This window comes from Kryptolebias marmoratus, linkage group LG17 (assembly GCF_001649575.2).
Source record: "Kryptolebias marmoratus isolate JLee-2015 linkage group LG17, ASM164957v2, whole genome shotgun sequence".
NCBI classification, from domain to species: Eukaryota; Metazoa; Chordata; class Actinopteri; order Cyprinodontiformes; family Rivulidae; genus Kryptolebias; species Kryptolebias marmoratus.
The window spans coordinates 7,579,613-7,606,209 of record NC_051446.1 but is presented as its reverse complement, the minus strand read 5'-3'; the positions used below and the strand labels follow the sequence as shown (position 1 = coordinate 7,606,209).

The 26,597-nt window shown below is 38.3% G+C and overlaps 1 protein-coding gene across 1 annotated transcript in view; it reads right to left on the bottom strand.

Moving 5' to 3' along the window:
* ca10a (carbonic anhydrase Xa) overlaps positions 1-26,597 on the bottom strand; it is a 408,567-nt gene that overhangs the window by 52,591 nt on the left and 329,379 nt on the right. The window contains exon 4 of the mRNA XM_037981003.1: positions 11,784-11,969. Within this exon, the coding sequence (XP_037836931.1) occupies positions 11,784-11,969 (186 nt within the window). The remainder of the gene's footprint in view (positions 1-11,783; positions 11,970-26,597) is intronic.

Sequence of the window (26,597 nt, the reverse complement as noted above, 5' to 3'; positions counted from 1 at the left end):
TTTATTGAGAGAAAAAGTAACTCATATGGTGTATTTCTGACAACCGGAGTAGAACAGCCTGCATATTTGATCAAATATACTTACTTAACTTTAATGCACTGTTAAAAATTAACAAACCCTTCTGTTAAGGTGCAAGAGTAAAGTTGAGCTTTAGCCACTTCATTGGTGAAGTTAGAAAAAAAATTGTCTTGCATCAAAAGATTTGAGAGTATTGAAGTTTAATAAGCATTGTTATGGATGATTAACAAAAAGTAAAGCTGAAAAGTGGTATGAAAACCCTCATGATTATTTGAAATTGCAGCTGACCAAACTTCCCACCACAGACTTCGTTATCATATAAAACAGTAATTCAGTTCACTTTTGTTCTTCTTCAGACCACTAACTTATTAATAAATTAATTAATAAAAGAGAAAACCCATTCAAAAGTCAAACTTTTTTCAATTGAGACACCATTGATACATACTAAAGCATTGTGCAACACCTATTTGTTCATTTTTGGAGTTAGTCTGGCAGTTTAGGTTTTGTGTGAGATAACTTGTGAAAAGAGACCAAGTCTTGTATTTTCGTTTTTGCTGAATTTAGGAACGTTGTTAATGAACCCTAATAAAATAATCGCATGATAATTTGGACTGAGAAAAACATTCTTAAAGGTAAATAATTCTGTTGCAGAGTTCTGCAGTTGCCCTGGAAGTAAACAATTAGCTTAATTTTAAGTCAGTTATTTTTTTATATTTTAATCTTTATGTGGCAAACGGTGGTTTTAAAATTACGCAATAATATTAGAGTTTGATTACCAACAACGCCACCTGGGACTTTCACCCAGGAATTCAATTAACACACAAGTTTGTTTGCAATAAGCAGGAGAGAAGGTTTCAAGTTGATAAAAGTTTTTTAAAAACAAAAGAAATAAAACACCAGTAGGTGATTAAAATTACTATCTATATAAAAACCAGTTGGCGAGGCCTACCTAGGTCCTGGATTGGAGGCTCCCAAATTAAAATCACAATAAACACCGTGAACTCACACACCCGTTAAATCCCTGTCTGTGCTGATCACTACAATCACACAAAAAAAAGGGGACGCCACCATCCAGGCCACACGCACTTCCCTCGCCAACCTGCAGAACAAAAAAATAATAAAAACAAACACTCCAAATACAGGTATAAAATACAATAAAATGGTTTGAGAAAATTTAAGAGCATGTCCAGTCACAGCGGACGAGCCGGTGCTGAACAGAGGCTGCTGCTCTCCCCCCTTCTCCGGTCAGAGCGTGGGTGTGTCCGACGCTACTTTCGACGGGTGCAGGACGAGCGGCGTATAAGGTATGTTTTAATTCTGGCAAAGCAGCAGTGGTGAATGTGGACAGATCTATAATCCACAGTAAAAACAGTTTAAAACAAATTTCTTAAAATAAGAATCACAACTGATTTCACCTACCGATCAGGTCAATTCCTCCTCGCTCCCGCACAAACAGGAAAGCACATAAAAGGGCATACTGGCACAGGAACCACTTCATTCACAACGTGAGTATGAATATGCCGAAGCTTATCTGTAGGTGCAAAAATATATAAACTGCATGATCGGGGCAATTGTAGGTGCGCAGGAAGCTACCTTACCTGTACTCAGTACGCAGCAAATGCCACATGGCAGCACGTAGTGATGCGTCTGTGAACACACTCCCTGAAACGCTGAGTGATGTATCAATCAGCTCATGCCAATACGCAGTCACTGGAGCTTTTATAGTGAGTGCCCTCTTATGTTATTGACAGACCGAGCAATTACCCTGGCAGAAGGTGGAGTCTCCGCCTACTTCCTGCCACATTCTACCCCCCCTTTTTAGAGGAGCTCTAATGTTCGCTCTACGCCTTGATGGCCATGCTCCTGATGAACCTTTTTCAAAGTCTCCTCCTTTAAGGATGTGGGCAATACCAACTGTAGGGTTACCTCACCACTAGCAGGTTTGAACACTTGCCTGTACAAAACACCATTCTCTTCGACTAACCTATCCCATTGCCGGAGTAACACCAAAACAGGCTGGGATACCTGCTGACGCTCTTCTGCAGTGGGACGCTGTTTCCGCTTCCAAAAAACTGAGCTCCTGTATGGTTGGGTCTGCCTGCTGAAAAACACCAATTTCAGAGGTGGTATGGTTAGGCAGGGCCATAACAGCCACCTGGGTAGCCTCCCTTTCCTGCCCTTGCAAAACCTCTCTCAAGGGTTCTGGAAGAACTGCACCAGGGACCATCATTTCCAAGTCCTGTACAGCAACGGGGTGCTGCCTCGACAATGCGTCAGTATTCCTATTAGTTCGACCAGAACGATACTTGATTTCAAAATCAAATGATGCCAACTGGGCAGCCCAACGCTGCTATGTTGCTCCCAAATTGGCTGAAGCTAGATGACTCAATGGATTGTTGTCAGTGAAGACAACACACTTATGACTCAAAAGATAGTCCCGAAACTTTTCGGTCATGGCCCACTTCAGCGCCAAAAACTCCAATTTCATGGAGCTATAATTCAGCATGTTGCGCTCTGTAGGCCTTAACCCTCTCAGGCTCAAATTAAGTTTTAGTAACAGGAAAAATCAGATATGTTGTTGCAACGCTTGCCTTGAGAGGGTTAAGCCCCGGCTTGCATAAGCAATTGGTCTCATTTTACCTTCCTGCTCTTGAGAGAGCACAGCCCCCAAACCACCATAGCTTGCCTCCAAGATAAAAGGGAGTGAAAAATCTGTCATCAATTGTCAACTTGATTTTCAGTTCTTCAAAACTATTTTGGCACTCTTCTGTCCAGCCCTGAATGACAGTCTGTGCCAACTGTCTCTTTGACCTGGTACCCCTTAGCTCTGCAACCAGCCTATGAAGAGGAGCGGCGAACTTTGCAAAGCCCTCCACAAAACAGTGGTAATAGCTAGCAAACCCGAGGAAGGATCGTAGCTCAGAAACTGTAGTGGGGGGGNGGGGGGGGGGGGGGGGGGGGTGACCAGTTAGCTACAACCTCAGTTTTACTGGGATCAGTTGCAAAACCCTTGGCAGAAATTACATGCCCCAGATATTGCACCTCTGGCCTGAAAAAGGCCCATTTGGTTGGCTTCACTTTAAGGCCTTCACCTTGAAGTTGACTCAAAACCACCTCAAGCCTCTCCAGATGTTGTTGGACTGTGGAGGAAAACACAACGATGTCATCAAGGTACAACAAGAGACCTTTGCACTGCTGATCCCCAAATAATCGCTGCATCAATCTCTGAAATGTACTAAGTGCGTTGCAGAGGCCAAAAGCATGCAATTCCATTCAAAGAGCTCAAATGGAGTGCAAAATGCAGTTTTAGACCGGTCTGCTTCGGTTACAGGCACTTTGTTATACCCTCTCACCAAATCCAAGGTGCAACCCCCCCCCCCCCCCCCCCCCCCCCGTCCTTGGTTTTCTATTTAGCTGCCTTATAACCAGGAAATTGAATAGATTTTTACTTTCACAAAATGTTCCAGATTAATGGTGTTAAATTGCAAAATAAAACATGTTTTAATAAAAAACTGAAAAGTTGTGTGTTCATATGTATTCACCCCCTTTGCTTTGAATTAACCAATACCTTCAGAAGCCACTTATTTAATTAAATAAGTTCTGATAAAACCCAGAGTCAACACCAGTGCAACCTTTTAGTAGTTCAGACATCCACCATGCAAGAGACAACATGAAGACCAAAGAACTCTCTACACAGGTCAGGGAACAAAGTTGTGGAGAAGAACAGATCAGGGCTGGGTTATAGAAACATCTCAAACCCTGAACATTTCACAGAGCTCCATTAAATCCTTTATTAGCAAACAGAAAACTTCTGTCGCCACAGCAAACCTGCCAAAATTTATGGATCAAAAACAATGATTTCGCCAAAAAGCATATTGGAGACAGGGTGGAACAGCAACACAATGGTCAGAGCTGTTGCCAGCAATAAAGTTGCAGGATCGCTTCCCGGTGGAGTTTACATGTTCTCCCAGTGCTCGCGTGGGTTTACTCCAGCTACTCCGGTTTCTTCCCACAGACCAAAAACATGCCTGTTAGGTTAATTGGGAACTGCAAAATTGTCCCTAGGTGTGAGTAAGAATGTGAATGGTTGTCTGTCTCGTTTGACTATATGTGGCCGTGAGATGGACTTGTGACCTGTCCAGTGACTATTGGAGATAGACACCAGCTCCCCGTGACCTGAAAAGAAGAAGCAGGTAAAGATAATGGATGGCATATTGGAGACTGCCCAAACACGTGGAAGAAGGCTCTGTGGTCAGATGAGACTAAAACTGAACCTTTTTGATCATCAAGGACCATGTCATGTTTAAACCTATCATCTCTCATCATGATAAGAACACACTCCTTACAGTTAAGCATGGAGGTAGCAGAATCATGCTGTGGTGACATTATCAGCAGGGGCTAGGAAATTTGTCAGAGTTAAAGGAAAGATGGATGGAGCAAAATGCAGAGAAATTATTGAGGGGAACCTGTTTGAGTCTTCCACAGATCTGTGACTAGGACGAAGATCCACCTTCCAGCAGGACAATGACCCTAAACCCTCTGCTAAGGCAACACTCCACTGGTTTAAGGAGAACCAGTTGAATGTCCTAGAATGATCCAGTCATAAAGATTAGCAAACTGGTAAACCATTTAAAACATTCTTTTGCTCATTTAACTTTAATAATCTGAACTATGTTGTATAAATGTATTACTTATAATCAAAATCAAAGTTCAAATAAATTCCAGGTTGTAAGGCAACATAATAGAGAGAAAACCAAGTGGGGAAAATACTTTTGCAACCCACTCTAATAAGAATAAAATGTATAAGACTGAGCAGAAAGTGCTTCATTTGTTATGTTCAAATATCAGCACGTCCTTGAACGCAACATCAGTGAATGCTTTCATCAGAATGCCGGTGTGGCCCAACTTTAATACAACATTGACAAAATCATAAAAGAGATGAATTCTTTCCGGTGATGGATCACCTGAGTTTCAAGCCTCCACAGTGGACTGAAATGAACACAGAACAGTGGCGGCCGGTGAGGAAGGACATCCATCACAAAACCTGCGGCAGACTTCACAAAACGCTCGGTGGAAATGATCTACTTAATGGATAAAAACACTCACCAGATTGAATATGGGATTTTCCATTATGTATTACATTTAGGATGATCATGATTCCATATTTGTTTAAATCAAATATAATTTATTATTGGGATAAAAAACCTATATCAGCAGTGCATCATTTTTTAGAGTTCAGACACATCTGCATCGACTGAAAAATGTTTTTTTTTTTTTTATCTGCTTCGTTCTAACCTAAAGACTTGTTTTCTTTCCTTCCTCGTATCAGAGGATAATAAGGTGGGTGAGTGTTCTCACAGTGTGTAAAAACATAAGTCAGCCCAGCGGAGAAAATATTATTTGGAATATTTTAGCACCGTGAGCAAGGTGTTTCATTTTCAGATTAGACTGTGAAGCTGCTTCGCAGGAGTGGAGCTACACACATCATACAGTCCTGAATCCCCCCAGCCCACACACACACACACCTTCATCTCCTCCTGGGGGCTGCCGTTTCAGAAGGATATTCAGCTTTAAAAAGTTTTAATATTGCTCTCTTTGTTCACGCTTCAAGGACATGCTCAGACACCTTTCAATCTGCAAATGGGGGTGAGAGAGAGAGAGAGAAAAAGGTGGCGAGCAAAAAATTCTTTTACACTTTTTGATTTGGAAACATCTTCTAGGACCTCAAAGTCCTTGAAGGTAGGCAGTCGGGACAGGAGAGTGGTGGAGGAGGAGGAATATGTTTTCTAGTTACCGTTTTTCTTTAGAAACAGTTGTGCCTCTAGGGAAGATTCAGCAGAAAGAAATGTGATATCCATTAAAAGAAATCTGTTAGCAAACAAATTTTCTCATTAGATTGTCAGCTGTTTGGGAAATGTTGTGGGTTATAGTGCCAGATTAAGATCAGATCTTTAGAGGTTTGTTTCTGTGGCAAAGTTATAAACATTTAATATCTTACCTGTTGTAGACAGCTCTTTGACCAACAGAAGAGCTAATGGCTAATCTGAACATAGCCAAGACCAAAGTTTACGACTGGCAGCTTAAAGCAACTCCGATCTAAAAAAATTTTAAGCTGTTCATAAAAATGCTATTTTATCAATCTTCACATTGTTGTCAGTTTCACGTTATGTGATTATTTAAATGAAATTCATATTTTTTACTAAAGCAAGCAGTAGTTAGATGTACGATTTCCTGGACAGCTTGGGTCATTTCCTGCTGGATTATTATATTTTTGCTAAAAAAAACTATTATTCAGTCTCACTTTTGATCTTTTAGTTTTTCAACACATTTTTATTTCTCAAACTGAAATTAGTAAGAAATTTAAAATATGGCATTCATTAAAATCATACACAGCGCCCTCCGTCTTTCATGGCAGAGTTTTAGACAAAAATAATCTTGTGTTGAAAAAAAATGACAAAGCAGTAGCTGTTTTTGTCAAACCTTGAAAATAGTATGCATTGCGATTGACTTTCAGCGACTACCACATAAGCTCAGTATCTGCAAAATTACATGAGTTAAAGCCATTTTTGTGTTGGTTTATGTTGATTAGCTGTGGAGTCTATCTTGAATTGGATTGATTCCAAACAATAATCAGTTGTAAATGTATGTCTAATGATTACTTTCTGACAGTTTCATTAATGCAAAAAATTTAGGTACAGATTTTGTGCAATAAGAAGTATTTGAAGTATTTGTTGTAAATGACTCCCACCTACTAGTACACCAAATCTTAGTGCAATATATATTAACCTGAATAAATTACAGACATTTTTGGAATTTTTTATGATTAGGTGGCTATGATTGACATCCTGAATTGTGTTGGCTTCAAAAGGTTATCGCTTGTAGATATACATCAAATGATTACTTTCTGAAAATTATATTAACATCTGCCTAGTTGTTAATGAGATATTTTGCTATCAGACAGACAGAGTTGACTCCAATAATTCATACCAAAGTTTTAAGCAAAGATCTCACAAGATTTGTAGATCTCCAAGTATGCGTTGATGAGCTTCTTCCAGATTGGTAAAATTGATCGAATTTGAGGAATTTTTGTACTTGACACATTTGATTAACTTTGGCAGCCATTTTGAATAATGTTGACTGCAAAATTTATTCATTTGTAGATGAACATCCAAAGTTTGCTTTCTGACAGTTTCATTGAATTTCGTCTACTGGTTTATCAAAGGTCAATGGAAAAATCAAGATAGAACCTGTTAACTAGACATGCCAAGTAAATATTTAGCAATGATCTAATGAGAAAGACCAAACTAACTATATAAGTGCCCAACCAACATGTGTGACAGACAGAATATGGAAGCACAGAAATGCTCAAACATCATACAGTAACTGTGTTTGTGTGTGTGTGTTTTAACTGATGCTTAAAAAGACCACATTTTGCACGACAATAATTTAAAGACGAACTGTCAGTTCAGCGCTGCCACTGACTGAAAACGTTTGACACATTAAAAGTGAATAAAACCGAAGGCAGTGTGAAGTTCCTGACAAAGCAACATGTCTGAAAGCAGAATCACAGAGTTACCTGAGCGAATGCTGAACGGTTTTTGTCGAAATGTCATGCGGTGTACCTTTGTACCCTTTCTAATATAGGAGCTGGTTATTAGCTCAGCTCATTCTGCCTGTCACCAACTGCAGGGAACCATATGACATTCTAAATGAGCTTTCACATCGTGGCGGCAATTTGCATCACTGCTTCGGGCAGAAATAAAGTTGTCTTGGAGATTACTGTTAAGCATTTAATGCTACACATACACTTCCTAGCAGCCCAAACGTGCACTTCTGAACAAACACAAAAAAAGAAAATTTTGACAAGTGAAACAATTCACTTCTTTGGCTTTGATTGTTCAACAGACTCATGACTCCCTCCTCCATTCCACCGCCGCCGTTATATAAATAAACAATTTGTGTGGCAACAAAATAATTGCAGTCTTGACAAGCAAATTTATTATAATTAATGATAATCATTTATCCTCCCTCAGAGTGAGAAAGCTGATATTCAAATTGTAGCAAAACGTGTATTTACAGTGTCCTTGGGAGGGTGGAGAGAGAGCATAAAAAACACTCCAATTCTCTCCCACTCCCACTATATTCATATTTTATTTCCTGTCTTTCCTCTGTCTTTATCGCCCGCTGGTAAAGCTGAAAGGGCAATAATGTTTTTGGACGTGCCTGTGTGAAAGATGTCTGCAGCAACAGCAAAATATCTCATGAACCAGTGGACAGATTTTAATGAAACGTGCATGTAATAATTGGATATACACAATATCTACAACTGATTACCTTTTGGAGTCAACCTGATTCAAGATGGCTGCCACAGCCAACTGACCTTACAAAACCTAAAAATGGCTATAAGTCAATTAATTTGGGGAATTTGATGTGGTAGTAGCTGGGACTGAGCCACAACAAATATTCTGAGAGCTAAAAGACTGCTCAAGATCACTAATTAGCTGCAATTAACTTCTTGTCAACTATGTCTGTTTGTAAAATATGGATGAATTCTAATGTTTTTTTATAGAAATAATCACTAAATGTATTAGTGCAGCGGATTAATTTTTTGAGATAACCAATTTGAGATGGCTGCCATAGCCAACTGACTTTAATAAACACAAAAGTGGCTATAATTTAATCAGTTTTACAGATATTGTGCTAAAATTGATGGTTGTAGGAAAGAGTCATTTACAACACATAAATCAAATACTATTCCATGCCTAAAATCTTTGCTTAAAACTTTACCACTAACTGTTGAAGTTAACCCAGTCTGGCTGTTGGCAAAATATCTCAAGACCAACTAGAGAGATTTTATTGAAAGTTTTGGGAAATACTAATTTGATATACATATACAACTGATTAAGTTCTGGAACTAATCCTATTTAAGTTGTCCGTCACAGGTCATAAATATTAGCCAACAAAACAAAGGCTATAATTCAATCAATTTTAAAAATAGTCAGATACAATTTTATGTGGTGGTAGTACCTTAGTGTCAGTCACAACACATACTCTGAGCATAAGATGTCAGGATATTGTATGGGATTGTATATACAGTTGTTTTTTCAAGGTTTGAGCAAAATATCTACAATGCCATCATTTCTCAACATAAGATGGTTTTAGTTTAAACCTCTGGCATGAAAGGCGACATGTGATATGCATTCCCTCAAGGAATTCTAGATCTTATTACTGTCTGATTTAGCCTTTGTGGGTGAACATTATGTTTGAGGACTTGTTCAGAGGCAGACAATAAAGGCTTTGGAGAGATCTGCAGATGAAATGTGATGCACACAGTGTCTCTAAGGCAGACAAAAATGAGGTGGAAATGGTTGTCGACAGCACATATTTTCACACGTTTCTTCCAAATATCCTCCATGTGATCGTCTCCTTTCTGTTTTATTACAACCATATTACAGCCACAACTCTCAGAGAAGGAACAGGTAACATTGTGAGCTGCCATGAGCGTTTAACCATTTTTCTTTTTGCCTCTCAGGTTGCAAATCTGTTGCCTTGATAATTCATTCTGTCCAACACAGCAGGAGGAGAAAGTCTAAGATGAGCAGAGAGAAGAAAGTGCTTTTCAGATTGTTTCTGGTTCACTATGCTAATCCAATATGTTCTGCCAAGACTGTTGTAAATAATAAATAAGTGTTTTCATGGACACAACTTAAAAATAAGTAAACTATGCTGGCCACTTGGAAACTAACTGGTTCAGTTCCTGTTTAAAAATAGTTAGTGTGTCAAAGTTAATGGGATGAAATCAGCCTTCCAAAACTATAAAATGGGTGTGTCACAAGGTTTCATTTTTGGTACATTGCTCTCTTCTTGCACATTCATTAATGATTTAGCTAAAAATTGTGAAGATGTTTAGAGCCACATGTATGCAGATTATGTTAAATGTACAAATCTGCCCAAATAGAATAAAAGCTTTGAGTGATGTCGTGCTAATTAAAAGCTCCAGATGTTCACGAGTTCAAAAAAGTACTCAAGCCAGAGGTCATATGCAGACAATTATGCAACAATTGGACTAAATAAGGCCTAAAAGTGAAAAGTTTGTAAATGTCTACATCAGTTTTATATCAGCATTTAGCCACTGTTTATTTAAAAACAAAAAGAAAGCGCCATCATTCATCTGGTTTCAAATGTGGTTCTCTTGCATGAAAGGGTAATGCTATATCAAAACCAACCTGACATCCCAGTTCTTTGTTCTCTTTGCTCCCTCATTTTATAACCAAATCAGGCGCACATAACTGTAAAGACTCCACAACAAGCTGCAAAGTTATTGAACAGACCACTAGTGGGAAGGTCTCAGTGGTTAAAAAAATCAATCATTGTGTTTGAAATTTTTTAAAAAGTGTCTCAATGTGTTGTACAATCAGACACAAAGTCTGTGCTGGTTTTACTGTCATTGATCAGAAATCCAGAATGTAGATGAGTTCAGATGGCTGGGTGTTGTTTTGGATTCTCATCTTAAATTTGAGGTTTATATTAGAAAAGTCTCTTAAACCTTATCTTAACTAGTATAATCTCAGAAAGACCATGTTTACCAGTAAAGGCTTCCCAATTGTATCTGCATGCTTGGATTCCTTTTGTGAAACTGGGGCCAAACAAAACAGTTTGCTTTAAAGCTTGTGATGTTGTTCAAATCGGAGTATTCGATTTGAATGGCTATCAGCTACTACACTTTCTACCTTTAGTTCAGTATCTGTAAATATGACTAAGTTACAAGATAACTAAGTCAGATGAGGTAAATTAGCTGCAGTATCCATCTTGAATTAGGATAACTTTAAAAAGCAATGAGTTGTACAACTACATCCAATGAGTACTCTGAGAGGTTTTTTTTAAAACATTTACTGGTGCACACATACACACACACAGATATGGGTAAGAACAAGTGCCACCACTGCAGAACACAAAAGTATCATCTTTTAAGCTTTGAAATATTTGTACACCTTTCTTTTATAAAATGAACTTTTAAACCAACAGTACAAGAGCTCCAATGAGGGGAGCAGATAATGGAAACTGGAAACCATTGAGGTTCACAACATCCTTTTTTTTGAGCTCCTCAGATTTGAAACTGTTTACCAACAGGAAGAAAACTGCTCACTGATTTGAACTCTCAGGTGAAACAAAAGCCAATCTATGAACACTGACGTACACCACCTCCTACAGCTGAAACTGGATTTTATTTTATTCTCCTACATGTGTTCTTGTTGTGCTCCAGTCTTTATTACAAACAACCGTGCACAGACACTCTCCCTCCTAAAGCCCATTTAGAATCTCCAGTTAACAACATGAAAGTTTCTGGAGGTTGGAGTTCTTGGAGAAACAAACAGCACACAGAAAAAGCCCAGCTGAGACTTGAACCAACGACCTTCTTGCTGTGAGGCATGGTGGTAGCCATAATAACCACTACCCCATCATCCAGCATACTGTTAATATTGCACATAACCCCAAACTGTGACACTTCTATGTTATGAAGATGTGGAGAAATGTTTTTATGGCATGCTTTCTGGTGAGTGAAAGCTGCATGGTTTCTAACATTTTCAACCAGTTGATGTTATAGGTAACACATGTTCGGTCTTTGTGGGTCACATTTCCTGTCATTTGACACAGAATTCATTCAGAATCTATAAGTATTTAATTTAAGTATACAATTTTATATTTTCTATTAGTTATAGACAGCATTAGTTAACCATTTGAGTATAAAACACATTGAGACACACCTCTCCAGAGAAGGCCTGTCCATTCAGCAGGTGTTCAGAGCCCTGGCCATCCTCACTACCGAAGTGTAGCCGGATCTCCTCCAGACGATGACTGTACGTCATTGGGCCCCCAGAGATGTTAACCAGATGCTCCTTGTCCAGTCGCAGAGAAACATGGCGGCCGGTATTATACATCGTCCCACCCACCTGGAGAAAACAAAACAAGCAGTGATTACAGAAGGACACAACAATTCTCTCTTTTAATTAATTCAGTAAGAAATTAGTACAAAAGCAAACGCATCAGAAAAACTGAATATGAAAACAAGGTGCAGTAAGGCACATATATTTTTAGATCAGCTCTCATTATACTTATGGCCTGCCTGACCACAGGAGGACCTCAAAATGATACAGCCTACAAAATGTAGTGTGTATGCTCAGATGCTATCTTGCTGAAAGACTGTAACAGGGTGCTGGGTTTGGAGGGGAAAGGAATGGAAACACAGAACGTCATGGATGTAGCACTGTGCCATCAGGGTCCCCTGAGCCACTACCAGAAGTGATGAAGTCATACGATGTGTTTCATTTATACTAAATTAGAATGTAAATGTAAGTCAGAATTTTCAGAATCCAAGTTGAAAAACTCAACTAAAAAGCCCCCCAAAATCAGAATTCTGAATGTCAAAGTTGCTAAAACAACCCAGGCTTCAAAACCTAATATGGTTGCCATGTACATAAACAGTAGTGATAATGACAGTTGTGGTTATTAGTTGTGAACTTCTTATTGTCGCTTTTGTCAAATTTTGTCTGAATAAATAGGTTACACACAGTACTTTATTACCCCCATTAGGAAACCTATTGCTACAGTATTTGAATCCTTAGGCTTTTACTGCTAGTAAAAGTTAGGTTACTGAGAACATCAGTTTACAAATCATGCTGGTTTTCCATGTTGCAACTGGAACAAGGTTAAGTTGAGTCTGATATCATTCTCAGATCCAAGTCGGACTTTCAAGGTAAATGAAACACCCCTTACACCCCTTACACCTTGAAGCTGGGAGTAATACTGGTGTGTCTTTCTACAACATTGGCAGGATTGACCTCCTGGTAATGGCACCATTCTAAACAGTTATTTTTGCTCTGGCATTAATGGCATAATATTGGACACACATGGCACAATGAACCTGTAGTCCGGCTGGTACCAGTCATCTAGACAATTAGAATCCAATACCTGTCTCTGAATGGCAGGTGCAGATGTCATAAGGTTTGATAATGCTTGGAGCACAACACAACTATAATCCCTTAGTGTAGTCGGTTTTTGGCAACCAGAAGTTTCACTACATGTTTGGGTACCCTCCCATACCTATTGGTTCCAACATCAGGCTGCCATACACACCGCATACCAGGTAACTATACCATACGACCACCCAGTCTCATGCAAACCTCATGTCTCCTGACCTTTACTCACTGTCTTAACCATTTACCATATATTATAACACTAAACCAAGTGTCCCTGCTGCCTCTCATTGTTAGGAATTGAAGCCAGCAGGACCCAGTTTATGAAAGGTCCCATGTTGTAGTTTTGGAGCCAGAAACCTGGATACAATCATGGTGTTACATGACTGTTCTTGTAAGCATGAAAAAAGTTAACACAGCTAACGTGATAGGAAAAACGAACATGTGAATGTACAGCAGTAAGCAAAGACAGAGTGATTAAACAGACAATTTTAATCAACAATACCTGTGCATACTCAATCAATTACTGTATCTCACAATTTACTTGTTTCTTTAAGGTAAAGTTACTTTTCTATATATCATTTTAAAGTTCAAAAGTTCTTTGAAGGGTTGTTAAAGATACGTTTATTTAAGTTAGGCTAAACTGTCCCTAGGTGTGAGTGAGAGTGTGAATGGTTATTTGTCTTATTTGTCTCTATGTGTCCCTGTGATGGATTTGTGACCTGTCCAGGGTGTCCCCCGCCTCTTGCACAATAACTGCACCAGAAAAGGAAAAAGAAAGTAAAGTAAACGGATGGATGAATGAATGGTAGCTATTGTTAGATTTTGTGAAATGAAAAATATGTATTTGCCAAAAAAAAGAAAGAAAGAAAGAAAATATTGTCCATCAGCTGCTAAAATTTTAAAGACTGGCAAAATAACTCATATTAGTCAACCATAAGGGTAAGAATATATGAGGTATGTGAATCCACAAAAGTGATCTGAGGTGCTTTTTTTATTTAAAAAAAAATATTTAAAATAAAGGCAAAGTCCTGTTTGTTTACATGGATGGAACAAGACTAAAAACTTGTAAGGAGACCATCCTGTGGGAATGCCCTTCAACTTCTGGGATACCATATTTGGTTCAGTATTTCTATATACAGTCAATAGTTTTGACTGGCTATCAGACACCAATTATCAGATAACACTATTGCTTCATCCATGATGTCAGCACTTCTCTGGTACCAGTTTAGATAAGCCAGTTCAAAAAAATGATATGTCCATCACTGGTCTGAATATGGACCAAATTATGTCCAAATTGCACCATTCTTTTTGAGTGAATAACATTTTTTGTACATTATTTTGAATTTAAAAAAGTAAAAAATTCTTGAGCTTTTTGTGTATTCTTATATCAAGTTATTTTCATACCTACACACACACAAACACAGCTTCCATTTATTTCTGAAGCCTAACCCTGATACTTACCCTAAACTTAACCTAAATTCACTTCACATCTTAGACCTAAACTGAACCCCAAACCCAAAAATGAGGTTCCATCAGGAGTTTGGTTCCCAACCGGTCTTGACAAGGTAGTTGCTTATACCAAAAAAGGTCCTAAAAAGGTAACAAAAACCAGGTACGCATACACAAACAAAGGTAAAGCAATGTACAAAGACTTCTGAAACATCCTCTGAGAAATCATTTTGTTTTTGATGACAATCAATTGGTGCCAAAATCATCCAAGAGCATCCTCACACAGGCTGATATCAAAATCCTCCATCTGTGTAAACTTTTCGTGTTGGAACAGTCATTTCCAAATGCTGCTGGGGTAGTTTTTGTCAAACAAATTATTTCTCTAGTGAGAACTTCTAAAAAAAAAGTGAAGGACTTCATATTCAGCTGAAATCTTTTTTTTTTTTATCTTCAGTAATATGCAGGGTGGATCTGTCTTGGATTTTTAATTTTTTTTTTAATGATTTATAAATCTTTATTACTGTCCTCTGAGTGGAGCTAGTGAGCCAGTGAAAATGAAAGACAAGTAGAGATAAAAATATGTTGAAATGATCAAATTACACTAAGAATCAATACATCACAGGTGATATTCATCGGTACAGTAGCTGTGTTTATTTATTCATAATCATCGGCAGGTTCAAGGTGAAGCGTTGATATTCAAGCCGTGACTTTAGGTGGACTTCCATCGCCCTTATCTGCCTCTTTCTCTCCCTCCTCTTCTGTTCCTTCTTTCCTTTTACTACCGCCTTTCAAAATGATCACTCCCCCCCCTCCCCTAAAGTCCCGGAGAAAGAAGTCTGCCCACACTTTGTAAATATTTTATGGACGCTCTGAAAAATCAATGGTTTGAAAGGATGAAGGGGGAGAGTAAGAGGGAGTGATGCAAAGAGAGATAAGTGCCGTGTGCAGGAGTGGAGAGAGGTGTGTTGAATTTAGAGCCCAACCAGGGAGACGAGGAAGGGGCAGAGAAGACCGAATCTTTTCATGTTCCCCGGTGAGCTGAAAGAGGTAAGGTGAGACCCCTGAAAAGGCCAGAAAAAATTTCATCTCTCTTGAAGCCCACTCATTTTGGCAGTTATTCATGAGGCAGAAGTGGTTAGAGTTTTGTTTCCCGTGTTATCAGAGAGGAAAAACTGTCTGGCAGGCTGCTGATGAACAACTCCAGAGGTGTCTGTGAAAGTCCATTACATAATGTCTGATTGTTGAAGAGCTAATTTGCTGTCACAATGGTAAAGATTTAGTGAAAATATTAAAGTAAAGCCGCATATGTACAGTATTAGGTTTTTTTTCTAAATAAAGTGACAAATCAGTATTTTGCATTCAAATGAAGATCTCAAGTTTGTTCTCATCAGTCATGTTAAAAGTATACAGCAGGTAGCTTTTAATTTTTGTAGTTTTTGAGCAAAGAACCTCTGCAGTGGGCTCCCAAAGTATTCAGCCACCCCCATTCTTGTCAATCTCCTTGTTTTGTTGTCTCACATCCTGGACTTTAAAAAGAATATTTTATCTTTTAGTCAAAACAACATAATTACCACTTTCAACATATAAAATATGATTTATTGTAAAATAAACTAGACACAAAAAATCTGAGGACCCATAACTACTCCCCTCCACCCAAGTCAGTAGTTTGTGTCATGGTCATCACCTTTTGCTGCTGTTACAGTAGCATGCCTTTGCAGGTTTATCTCCATGAGTTTGGTCCATCTAACCACAGGATTTTTTTTCCATTCATATGTCACAGCTCCATCTGTTCCTGCCACGCCTCTTGCCTCTAGTCATGCCACAGCCAAGTAACTTTCCACTTTCCCAGTTCCAAGCCACGCCCATGTAACCATGCCCACACAATCACCATCATCTGTTTCACCTGTTCTGCCCTGTATATATACTCACAGCTCCCAGTGTTCAAGTGCCAGATTATTGAAAGCCTCACAGCCAGTAACTGTCCAGCATACTTTCCATGTCCTTGCCTGATCTCGACCCTTGCCTGTCTCACGACCCACGTCTCTCGCCTGCCCCTGTTTGGATACTGCTTTGGACTCTGATTTCTGGTTGCCGTTCTCGCTTCGCCTTTCTGGACCTCGCCCTCTGGATTTTCCCTTATTGGGTTTGGCTTCTGCTTTCTGACTCAACGGTATCGACCCTCTGCCTGGACCTGGACTTTCCCTCTCGCCTCAGCCCCTTTCAGACACGCCCGTCTGCTACGAGCTATGAAGCTACGAGCTATCAAGCTATGAAGGACTTACCTGGTCCGGTCCCGATCCAAGACGGTCACGTGAGTGCTCTGCTCCAAGACTCTGATCCTGCTTCAGTTCCTTTTACAATAAAACTCTTAAACCTTCGTCTTGTTGTTGTGGTTCTGAATCCTGTCAAGTCCTGCCTTGTCATCATATTAACAATTTGACTGAGGTCTGGTCTTTAACTGGACTTTTAAGTGTTTCTTCTTAAACCAGTGGAGTGTTGCTTCAGCAATGCTGGAAGGTGCACCTCCATCACAGTCTTGGATCTCTGGAAGACTCAAACAGATTTTCTTCAAGGATTTCTTTATATTTTGCTCCATGCATCCATCCTTCAACTCTGCCCAGTTTCCCAGTCGCTGTAGATGGAAAACACCCAACAACAAGATGTTTCCACCACCATACTTTAATCTAGGGATGATGTTCTCATGATGAAGTGTTAGGTTTGCTTCAGACTTTGTGTTGTTCTTAATTATTAGAACGTTACATTTTAGTCTCATCTAAAAAGATTACTTTCTTCCACATTTTAAGGAAAAAAATCTAAACATTTTTTTCTAAAGCAATAACTTTTTTCTTTGTCGCTCTTCAATAAAAGCCAGCTCTGTGCAGCTTATAGTGGTCCTATGAATGAATACTTACAACTCTGTCCAGCTTGGTAGTTTGGACTCTTGGTTATCCTTGATGTCTCCTGGATGTTTCTCTGATTAATGCCCTCCTTACCCAGTCTGTGAGTTTTGATGGATGACCCTCTCTTGGCAGGTTTGCTGTATTCGTATAATCTTTGCATTTTACAATAATGGATTTCATGGAGCTCTGTGAGATGTTTAGGATTTAGGATATTTCTATAACCCAACCCTGATTTGTATTTTGTCTCTGACATGTGTAGAAAATTTCTTGGTCTTCATGATGTCTCTTGCTTTGTGGTAGCCCGAACTACCTAGAGGTGTTGCACTGATGTTGAGTCTAGGGACTATCAGGACAGTTGCATATACAAGTAATAAACAAATACTCCTTTCTGCTGTAATAACTGTCACCAAAGTAACAACACAATCCTTTTTGTCCACAGTATTTGTCTTCCTCAAATATCACCTAAAATTTATATCGCAGAACAATCTTTACTTGTATTTTTTGAGTTTGATACATACACTGATTGTGTACCACTTTTCGTCCAGGAAAGTGGCCTAGAGTAACACCCCCTGCAGTAGTTAATGACAAGATCACACTCTAATGATTCTCAGTCATTTTAGTCCAAGAGTCCCCCCTCAAGGATCCTACCCTGCTGATTGACTGACAGCTAATCCCTACAGTTCACTAAGAACTGAAGCAGCATTTTTGATGACAGGCTAATCATCTTCAATAAACCCTCTTGAAGAGACAGCTGCCAGTGGTTTATTTCTTATCAAGCCAAATAAAGATTGTTCTAGACATTTGACCATCTGATTAGTGACACAAGTCCTCAGTGAATCAGCCAAGGACCTGGTTGATTAGTTTCCATTTAGGCACAAGAACATTTGTGTCCAGCTATAATGAATGAGAAAAAAAATAAATAAAACAATGACCGAAGACATAGGGTTGGAGATATTTTGAATGATCCTTTTAATTGTAAGTTTGACTTCTTTTTTTTTTTTTTTTTTTTAGACAAAAGATAATTGCAGAAAAAAATCAAACCAGTTTTGGATCTGTAGAGCTGATTGGTTAGAATACAGAGTTTGTGTAAGCCAGTCTCACAAGGAAAAGTGTTGGTCTACACCACAAAATGTTAGATATTCTTAGTAAAGCCTTCAAATGTGTACAAAAACCACATTTTCCTCACTCATTTCTTTATTTAGATTTAGCTTTTATGGCACTGGTGATATGTTTTAGACATTTTAAGTTGTGCCCCTATGTTATGTCAATAAAGCTCATTTCATGAAAATGTCATCGTATGTAAATTTCATTGCTGACTTGGTCAAAAATGCCTGTAAGATCATTTGATTAAGACTTGTCTTGCATGTTTTTACCATTTCAGCTTTTTACGTCATCTTCCTTTTTGTTTGATTGAGAGATAGAAGATAATTCTTCAGTATCCTGAAGGAAATTCAATAGTTGCCAGGGGCCTCCAGCCAAACAACACAATGGTAAAGAAACAACAAAGATACAGTAAAAGATAACCACTCCACAAACAAAACACAAGTAGGCAGTAAATGATTGATTAAAAAAAAAATCTTAAAAACAAAAACAGTACTTATTGCATAATGCTATTACTAAGACGTTATTGCACACGGTAGTTATTGCACTAAAAACTTTAATAATGATCTAAAAGGAAGTAGAAGTAAGATGCTTTTTATTATGAGGCCTCCCTCTTCCTCCAGTTACCACAACAAAAGAATACAGAAAACTTGAATTAAAAAGGCAGTAGTCATTGCACCACCCTCCCTCAGGTGCCAATGCTGTTCTCATCCCATCATTTCCCAGCCCTTTCAACAGAGGGGTTATGCAGCCTGATAGCCTGAGCAACAAAGGATTTCTTTAGTCTCTCAGTGGAGCTGCTCAGTGATGGCAGCCTTCCACTGAATGCACTCCTCTGTTGTGTGAAGACAGTGTGGAGAGGATGACTGGCATTGTCCATTATAACCTTTAGTCTGGTTCTTGCTCTCTGCTCTACCACTGTCTCCACAGTCCAGCTGCACGCCCACAAATGAGCTTGCTTGCCTGATGATCCTGTTGAGGCACCTAGTGTTCCTCACCCTCAGGCAATGTAAAATAACACATTGGCAACCACAGTTTGGAAAAACATCTGCAGAGATTTTGTGTAGATGTTAAAGGACGCCAGTCTCCCCAGGGAATACATCTTGCCTTGTCCTTTTCTGCACATCACCTCGGGGTTCAGTGACCAGTCAAGTTTATTGTCCACTGCAGCCCCAGGTACTTGTTCAATATAACAGCCCCCCCCCCCCCAAGTGTGGACAGAGGTGGGCAACAAAACAATGCGCACAGCCTCAAATACATTTTTCAAAGTTATCCACACAAAATTAAGCTGTGATTTTCAAACAACAGCAGACCTTGCTGCTCACTTGGTCTCAAACATGCAGATATCAATGAGACTGGGTTGGAAATGGAAAATTGACCTGTTTTTTCACAATGTTGAGCAGCCATCTAGTCTCCGACAGCTCAGTGACTTACCACTCGAAGAATTTTTTTTTAAGCAGTATAGTTCATCTTCCACTAACTATACCACTCTATCATAAGTGAAGGGGATCTCAGTGTTTATCCAATATATCCCTGAAAACCTCACTAGAACTCCTGCAAAGACTGTTCGTGTTCTGGCTGTTTTTACACTATAATGGAGTCATCATCCAGTGAGAAATGGGGCACTTTAGTTCCTAACAAGCACACTTTTTTCATCAAGTTGGAATAATGCTTTAATTGTAACAGTATCCAGCTGACTTTGAAATTGCCTGCCTTAAATATGAATGTTCTTCCTGTTATCTTCTGACACTACCTGCTTCACTGCAGCTCATTCAAAGCGTGACTGACGATCTGCATCTCTCCCTTCTGCAAAGTTGGAGGACTTAACTTAAATCATCACGCATACTGGAATTAAAAAAAAAAAGATCTATAATGATACAGGGAACTTAAAAAAATTGATTTTAAGAAAATCACCTTCACACTACCATGAATAATAACCATAGGATATGAAACGGTAAGATATGCATCAAACAGTCAACTTTATGTGACGGTAATGTTATTAGATTGTCAGTTATTATTTTAGCTGTCAGAGTAGCTAGATGAAGGCTGGAAAAGAAGCAAGAGCAGCAAAGTGTGGCTGAAACTACAGACATAAAGAGAGTACTAGTGGTAGTCTATATTAGTGAAACCAAAATCCAAACAAAAGAGGGTGATTGGTCATTCGTTTATCTTCTGAATCAAAAAACTCTTGTAAAGATATTCAGAGCTACCGCGCAAAGGAGAACATGATGGTGGAAACTGGTACTATAATGTGGCCTGCTATATGGGTGATGCAGATTTGGATATGTCAATGATTTGATCTAAAACCTAATATATTGGAAAAGGGGAAAAAAAATAGTCATACGGTAAAAACAAAATTGGCAAAAACATGAAAATTAAAAATGGAATTTTTTAATAAATGTGTGTAGAAATCCAGCTGTCTTTGGGAAGCTGTAGCTCAGACATACTCCACAGGAGAAGCATTATTCAAAGTTTAAAAGAATCATAAAACGTTGGACTTTACATAACTGAACTGACATCTTGATATCTTTAATGGATTTTACACAATGACAGTTTAAATTTTATGGTTTTTCAAGTTTTTACCACAGAATGTTCAACTTAGAGTGTGATGATGTCACACAATCAAATTTTTGACCTTATGGAATAAGCAGAAATTTGTAATTTTAACAACTTTCATGCCCATAATTTCTCCTGCACATTGACAAGTCACGCCTTAAAATATAGGTATTTGTGTTACCTTTCCCCCAGTGTGTCTCTCTGACTTGTTTTCTCTGTGACATCTTGTGATGTTGCATGCGATCAAGCATAAGGTTTTATTAAAAGGGCGGCAATTCCATCCTTTCTCAACATACAGTAAGATGATTTTAGGCAGAAAGGCTGTTGGCGACATGCAATCCTTCAAGTAAAGGTCTTGCTAGGTCTTTCATTCTATTGTCTTTTTGTCTTTAAAAGCCCAAAGGACAAACAGGAAGAGGTTTTACCTTTGAGTTTCAAAATAAAATTCACAGCTACTCCTCAAAATAGGGTTCTGGTGGCATCATCATACAGTAGCATGAATTTATACAGAATTAAATTCCAAACTTCTGATGAGGTAATAACAAGAGAGCTTAATGCATGATGAATTTTTGGTAGCTGCACTGACATCTTTCAAAATGCTTCAGAAGGTTGAGTGTTGGGGCTTAAAAATCTTCTAAGAAATCCATTGAGCTGGTTGGAGCCACACTTGGAGAATAAATGAACATGCATTCGAGTAAAAACTTGCTTATTCTGTTTTGCTGTGTTTCTGCCACAACAATTACCAGTCAAAGTTAATGTGGTGGAAAGGTTGCAAGCAAAGCAAAGGTACTATATTCTAATGTGCTTTATTAACATTCTTTGGGGTCTCAACACTCACATGAATGGTAATGTAATCATCACGAGCAGCTTTTGGAGCTTGTATTTTCATACTGTGTGCTGAATGTATTTGGGAAAAAAATGCTGGCTTTTTTACTCCTTTTAAAAAGAAAAAACAAAAAAGTAAATCCGTGCTGACAGATAAGCAGAGGGCTGTGTTCTGCTTGTATATTGGGCTTTGATTAACATGGTTGCCTGAAAATCAACAAAAACACTCGGAGCTCGTCCAGCTTGTCTCGTGTTCCAGCTTTACACTTTTCTACTGATTACACTTCCTTTAAACTAATGACTTCCAAGCAACATTAGGAAATGCTCTGCTGCACTATCAGCATTGTCTTTTGTTGAGAGTACTGCAATAATCTGTGTATTATTCAAACCATAATAATCATAAAGGCCCGAAACCGAGGCTTGTCTGGCTTCCAGCTGCAGCTCTGTTATTGTCAGAAATCTATTAAACTGAAAACTCTGAAACATCATCCTTCGAAACCATAAAAAACAAAACCACTCCAGCAGATAGATATTCTGTTTTTCTCTGATATATTCTCCAGAGCACCAAATGTGCATCAACTACTGTATATTATTACTGTAGATAAAACAGACAGTTTACATCTACACATGAATTTGTCTACTTGATGATAAAAACCTTTTATCATAAAAACATTTGAGCGTGTTTCTGTTTTTAATTTCCATTTGTGTTTTGTTGCGTTCCAACTACTTCTGCATACTCTGTGCTATTTAGCCATTCATATATCAAAAATGTTGAGCTCATTCAGGGAATTGGTGTTATTACTTTTGGGGTTTGTAACTTTTATAATTTTCAAAATATTTAACTTTATTTACAATTATTTTCCCTATAGAAACACATTGAGACCTCTTTAACTCCTTCAAAAGCATGTTTCCAAACCTGTTTCAGCATACTTGCTTAATTGTTGTCTTTTTATGCTAGTTTTAGTTTTTAGCTACTGTTTTGCCACTCTTAACTAGCCTTTTGCTACTTTTAGCTTCTAGCTATAACAGGAAAGAAGACATTTTGTCAGCAATCCTCTGATGTGTGACCATCAGCGTCTTTCAAGAATGTTTATGATCTGTTTTGGAAAGTCCTCACAGCGACTGTTTGCTTGAGTCTTACTTTTCAGTCTTCTTTTTTGTCTGCCTGTCATTAACTTGGCAGTCAGGGAGTGAGAAACAGCTGTGTGATTACCATGGTGACCCTAATGAGCCACTGACAGCAACTTATTTTTATCTTGGTCCTCTACACTTCTTATACAGTTCATACATAAAAATGTAGGCGTTTTATAGCTTAGATAATTGTAAAGATATACTGGAATTTTGAGCAGTAGTTGAATTAACACCCTTCAAAATTTATTCAGAAATTTTCTTGATTTTTGTATATAATTGTTTTCTTGTATTCTTGCTTTTCTACAGATTTCTTTTTACTGTTGTGGCACTTCAATCATTCCATAAAGCTGTACATCAGCTCGCCACAACAAGGGCATTGAAAACAAAGAGGGAAAACTGCCAACACTGCCTGTTTAGGGCAGAAAAAGGAAGTAACCAGTAGCAATCACAGACCTGACAGCTAACACACTCTGAAACATCATTAGAGCTCGTACCAACATACTCACTGCAGTGAGAAGACATCAGAGCACTGCAGTGTGATGCATCTCCATGAAATACTTTTAGTTTATTCATGTAGAATACAAAATATGTCTCCTGTAACACCTTTTAACACACCTCGTTGTCGCCAGCTTGTCTTTGTGTTTGTACGTTCATCTCACCATTAGCAAAACATCTCATGAACCCCTGAATGGATATTAATGCAAATTTAAGAAAGTATTTATTGAGTGTACTTCTACAACTGAATATTTTTTTGAGTCAAGGCAATTCAAGATAGCTGCAACAGCTAATCAGCCTAGCCTAACATATAAATGGCTATAGCTCAGTCAAGTTTAGAGATATTGAGTTAAAATTTAGGGTGGTAGTAGCTGAGAGTCTCCCTTAATTCACTCTGAACACTAACACATTTAATGAGCTCCCACATGAGATTGAGCATAACATCTTTTACAAGGTTTCATCAAAATGGCTATAACGCCATTATTTCTTATCATAAGATGATCTTAGTTCAAAAATCCAGTACAAAGGCGGCCGGTAGGCAATTTGCATTCCTTCAAGGAGTGCTACGCCTTTCATTCTGTTCAAACAGCCTCAGCAAGCTTTGAAACTGTCCTGAGAAGCTGACAGGAGCCAAGGAGATAGAAAAGACCCTCCCTTAACAGATAGTAATGATCAAAGCATACCACTACATTAGCTGTAATAACTTGGGGGCCATAAAGAAGTCATAAAACAAGCAGAAACATTATTATGTGAAGCAGTAGCAGCAGCAGCAGCAGTAGCAGTAGCGGTTAGGTACAGCAATTGAAAACATTAGTAGCACACTGGTAATGAGAAAACCTGAGGGACATCATCACTGTCTGAACACGCAAATCAATAAAGTGAATTACGTCCTGTTATAAGAAGAAGTCTTCACTAACTACTACACATGCTCAGCTATTAAAGTACAGGCTCTGCTGCAATTACTTGAAAGATAAAAGATTTCAGCTGATTGAAATGTCAAAGCTAAACAGAAAGGAAGTCTGACTTCTCGCCCTGCGGACATGGACAGTAACTGTGATTTGCGAGATTTAGCACCATGATGCAATGCAAGATGGCTGCTGTTCTGACATTAAGGCACACACAGACAGAAATATAAGAGACGTGGGTGGAAAACAAGGTAAGGCTGGGAAGGAAAAAAGAGTTGCAGCGATGAATTAAATACAAGCAGGGGTGTGTGGGCTGCAGCTCGGTGATGGACTCACATGTCAGTAAAAGGTATTTCCAGTAATGCCACATAATAAGAAAGATTCAACACAGATCTGTGGTATTAGTGAGAAGATTTCTTGAAACTGTGCTGTCCTCACTCAGGGGGGAAAGAAATACAAATCCCAGCAGTAGTTCAAATCAATCCTTTTGCAAGACCAAAAGGCTGGTACTGTGTTTTTACCAAATCCTGGATTAGATTTACTGGCAATTGTTTTAATATTTAATAACAAGAGGAAAGTGTTGGGTAGGATGGTTTGTCTGTTTCTATGTCTTACTGGTAGAACAGTAAAAAAAACCTTTAGAACTAGTAAGGAATTATAGACACATTAAAGGCCTAGCATTTCTTGAAAAATGAACATCACCTGCCACTCGTCATACCAGGGTCCTAAACTAAGATTATCTTATGATGAGAAATGACAAAGTTGTAACCGTTTTGGTCAAACCTTGAAAATAGCTCGAATCATGCAAACTGTGAGATGCCACACTCAGAATGTGTTGTGGATGATTTTCAGCTCATCAGATTTTAACTCAATAACTCTGAAATTGGCTGCATTTTAGCTCTTTTTGTGTAGGCCACTGAGTATTAGGTGTGGTGGATATCGTGAATTAATTCCAAAAGTTAATTAGTTATTCAACCAAAACAGTAGCACTTCAATATGAGGGCCACAAAAATGTGCTTAGCTAATCATTATCACCCATGAGTAGTTAATGGTTAGGTAATCATTACCTTATGGTGAACAAGACATCTTTTAATTTCCACTTCATCACACCTTTTGGCTTACCAGACTCATATTTATTAGTCTGGTAATCATGAGTAGTTAACCATCACCTAATAATGAGGTGAAATATAAAGGCTGTTGGCTTGTTCAGCATTAGGTGATGATTAGCTAATCATGAATCTGGCATGTTGAAAAGTGTAATTAAGGAGTAGGTAACCATCACCTAGAGATTAGCACATTGTTGTAGTTCCTATTTGGAAATGCTAACTTAAGATCTGTCCAGTGTTCTGGTTTTGGTGACAGGCAAACAGGTCTGACTCAGTTAACGCAAACAATTTAAGCAAAGATGAGTAGCACTTGGAGTTTGGGCTCAACAACAACTCTCATTTCCAATAACACCAAAATACTGTAAAATATGTGAAAAATTAACTGAATTAAAGCCATTTTTGTATTATCTAAGGTCAGTTGGCTGTGGTGGCCATATTGGATTGAGTTGGTTAATCAGGTGTAGAGGTTCATCTAATATTTATTTACCGAAAGTTTATTCAAAGTCCGTACAATTGTTCATGAGATATTTTGCGGACAAACAGAGTTGAGTCTATTACTTAATAGCAAAATGTTAAAAAAATGTATATGAGCTGAGGATCAGTCTCAGCTACCACCACACAAAGTTTTATCTTAACATCTTAACATCAAAGTCATGTACAAGTGGAGTGGGACACACTCAACACTCTATTTCTACAGCAACCAGGGGACTGTTTAGGAATTTTTTATCTTTTGTTACAAAGCACTTGAAGGGAAGAAACTTTCCAAAGACCTTGCTACGCTGTGTTTCTAACCTCCATAGCTTTATAAAATAATAAGATATTATATTTATGCTAAACTTTCTGCAAGTTTCATGAAAATTCGGCAAGTAGTTAATGAGATATTTTACTAACAGAGACACAAAAACATAGGATCAGACACAGACAAAAACAATATATCGTATAATAGTTAATTAGGTCAAATTTGTCAATAAGCTTGCTTAGAAGCATATATTTCTCAGGGTATTATTGTTTAAAAAACATGCAATAATGTCTGGTGAGGTCACATATTTACATGTGATTTATATATACATAGTGAAATTCAACATCTTTAGGAACAATATTTTAATCTACATGCTCTTGACTTGAGTTCAGTTT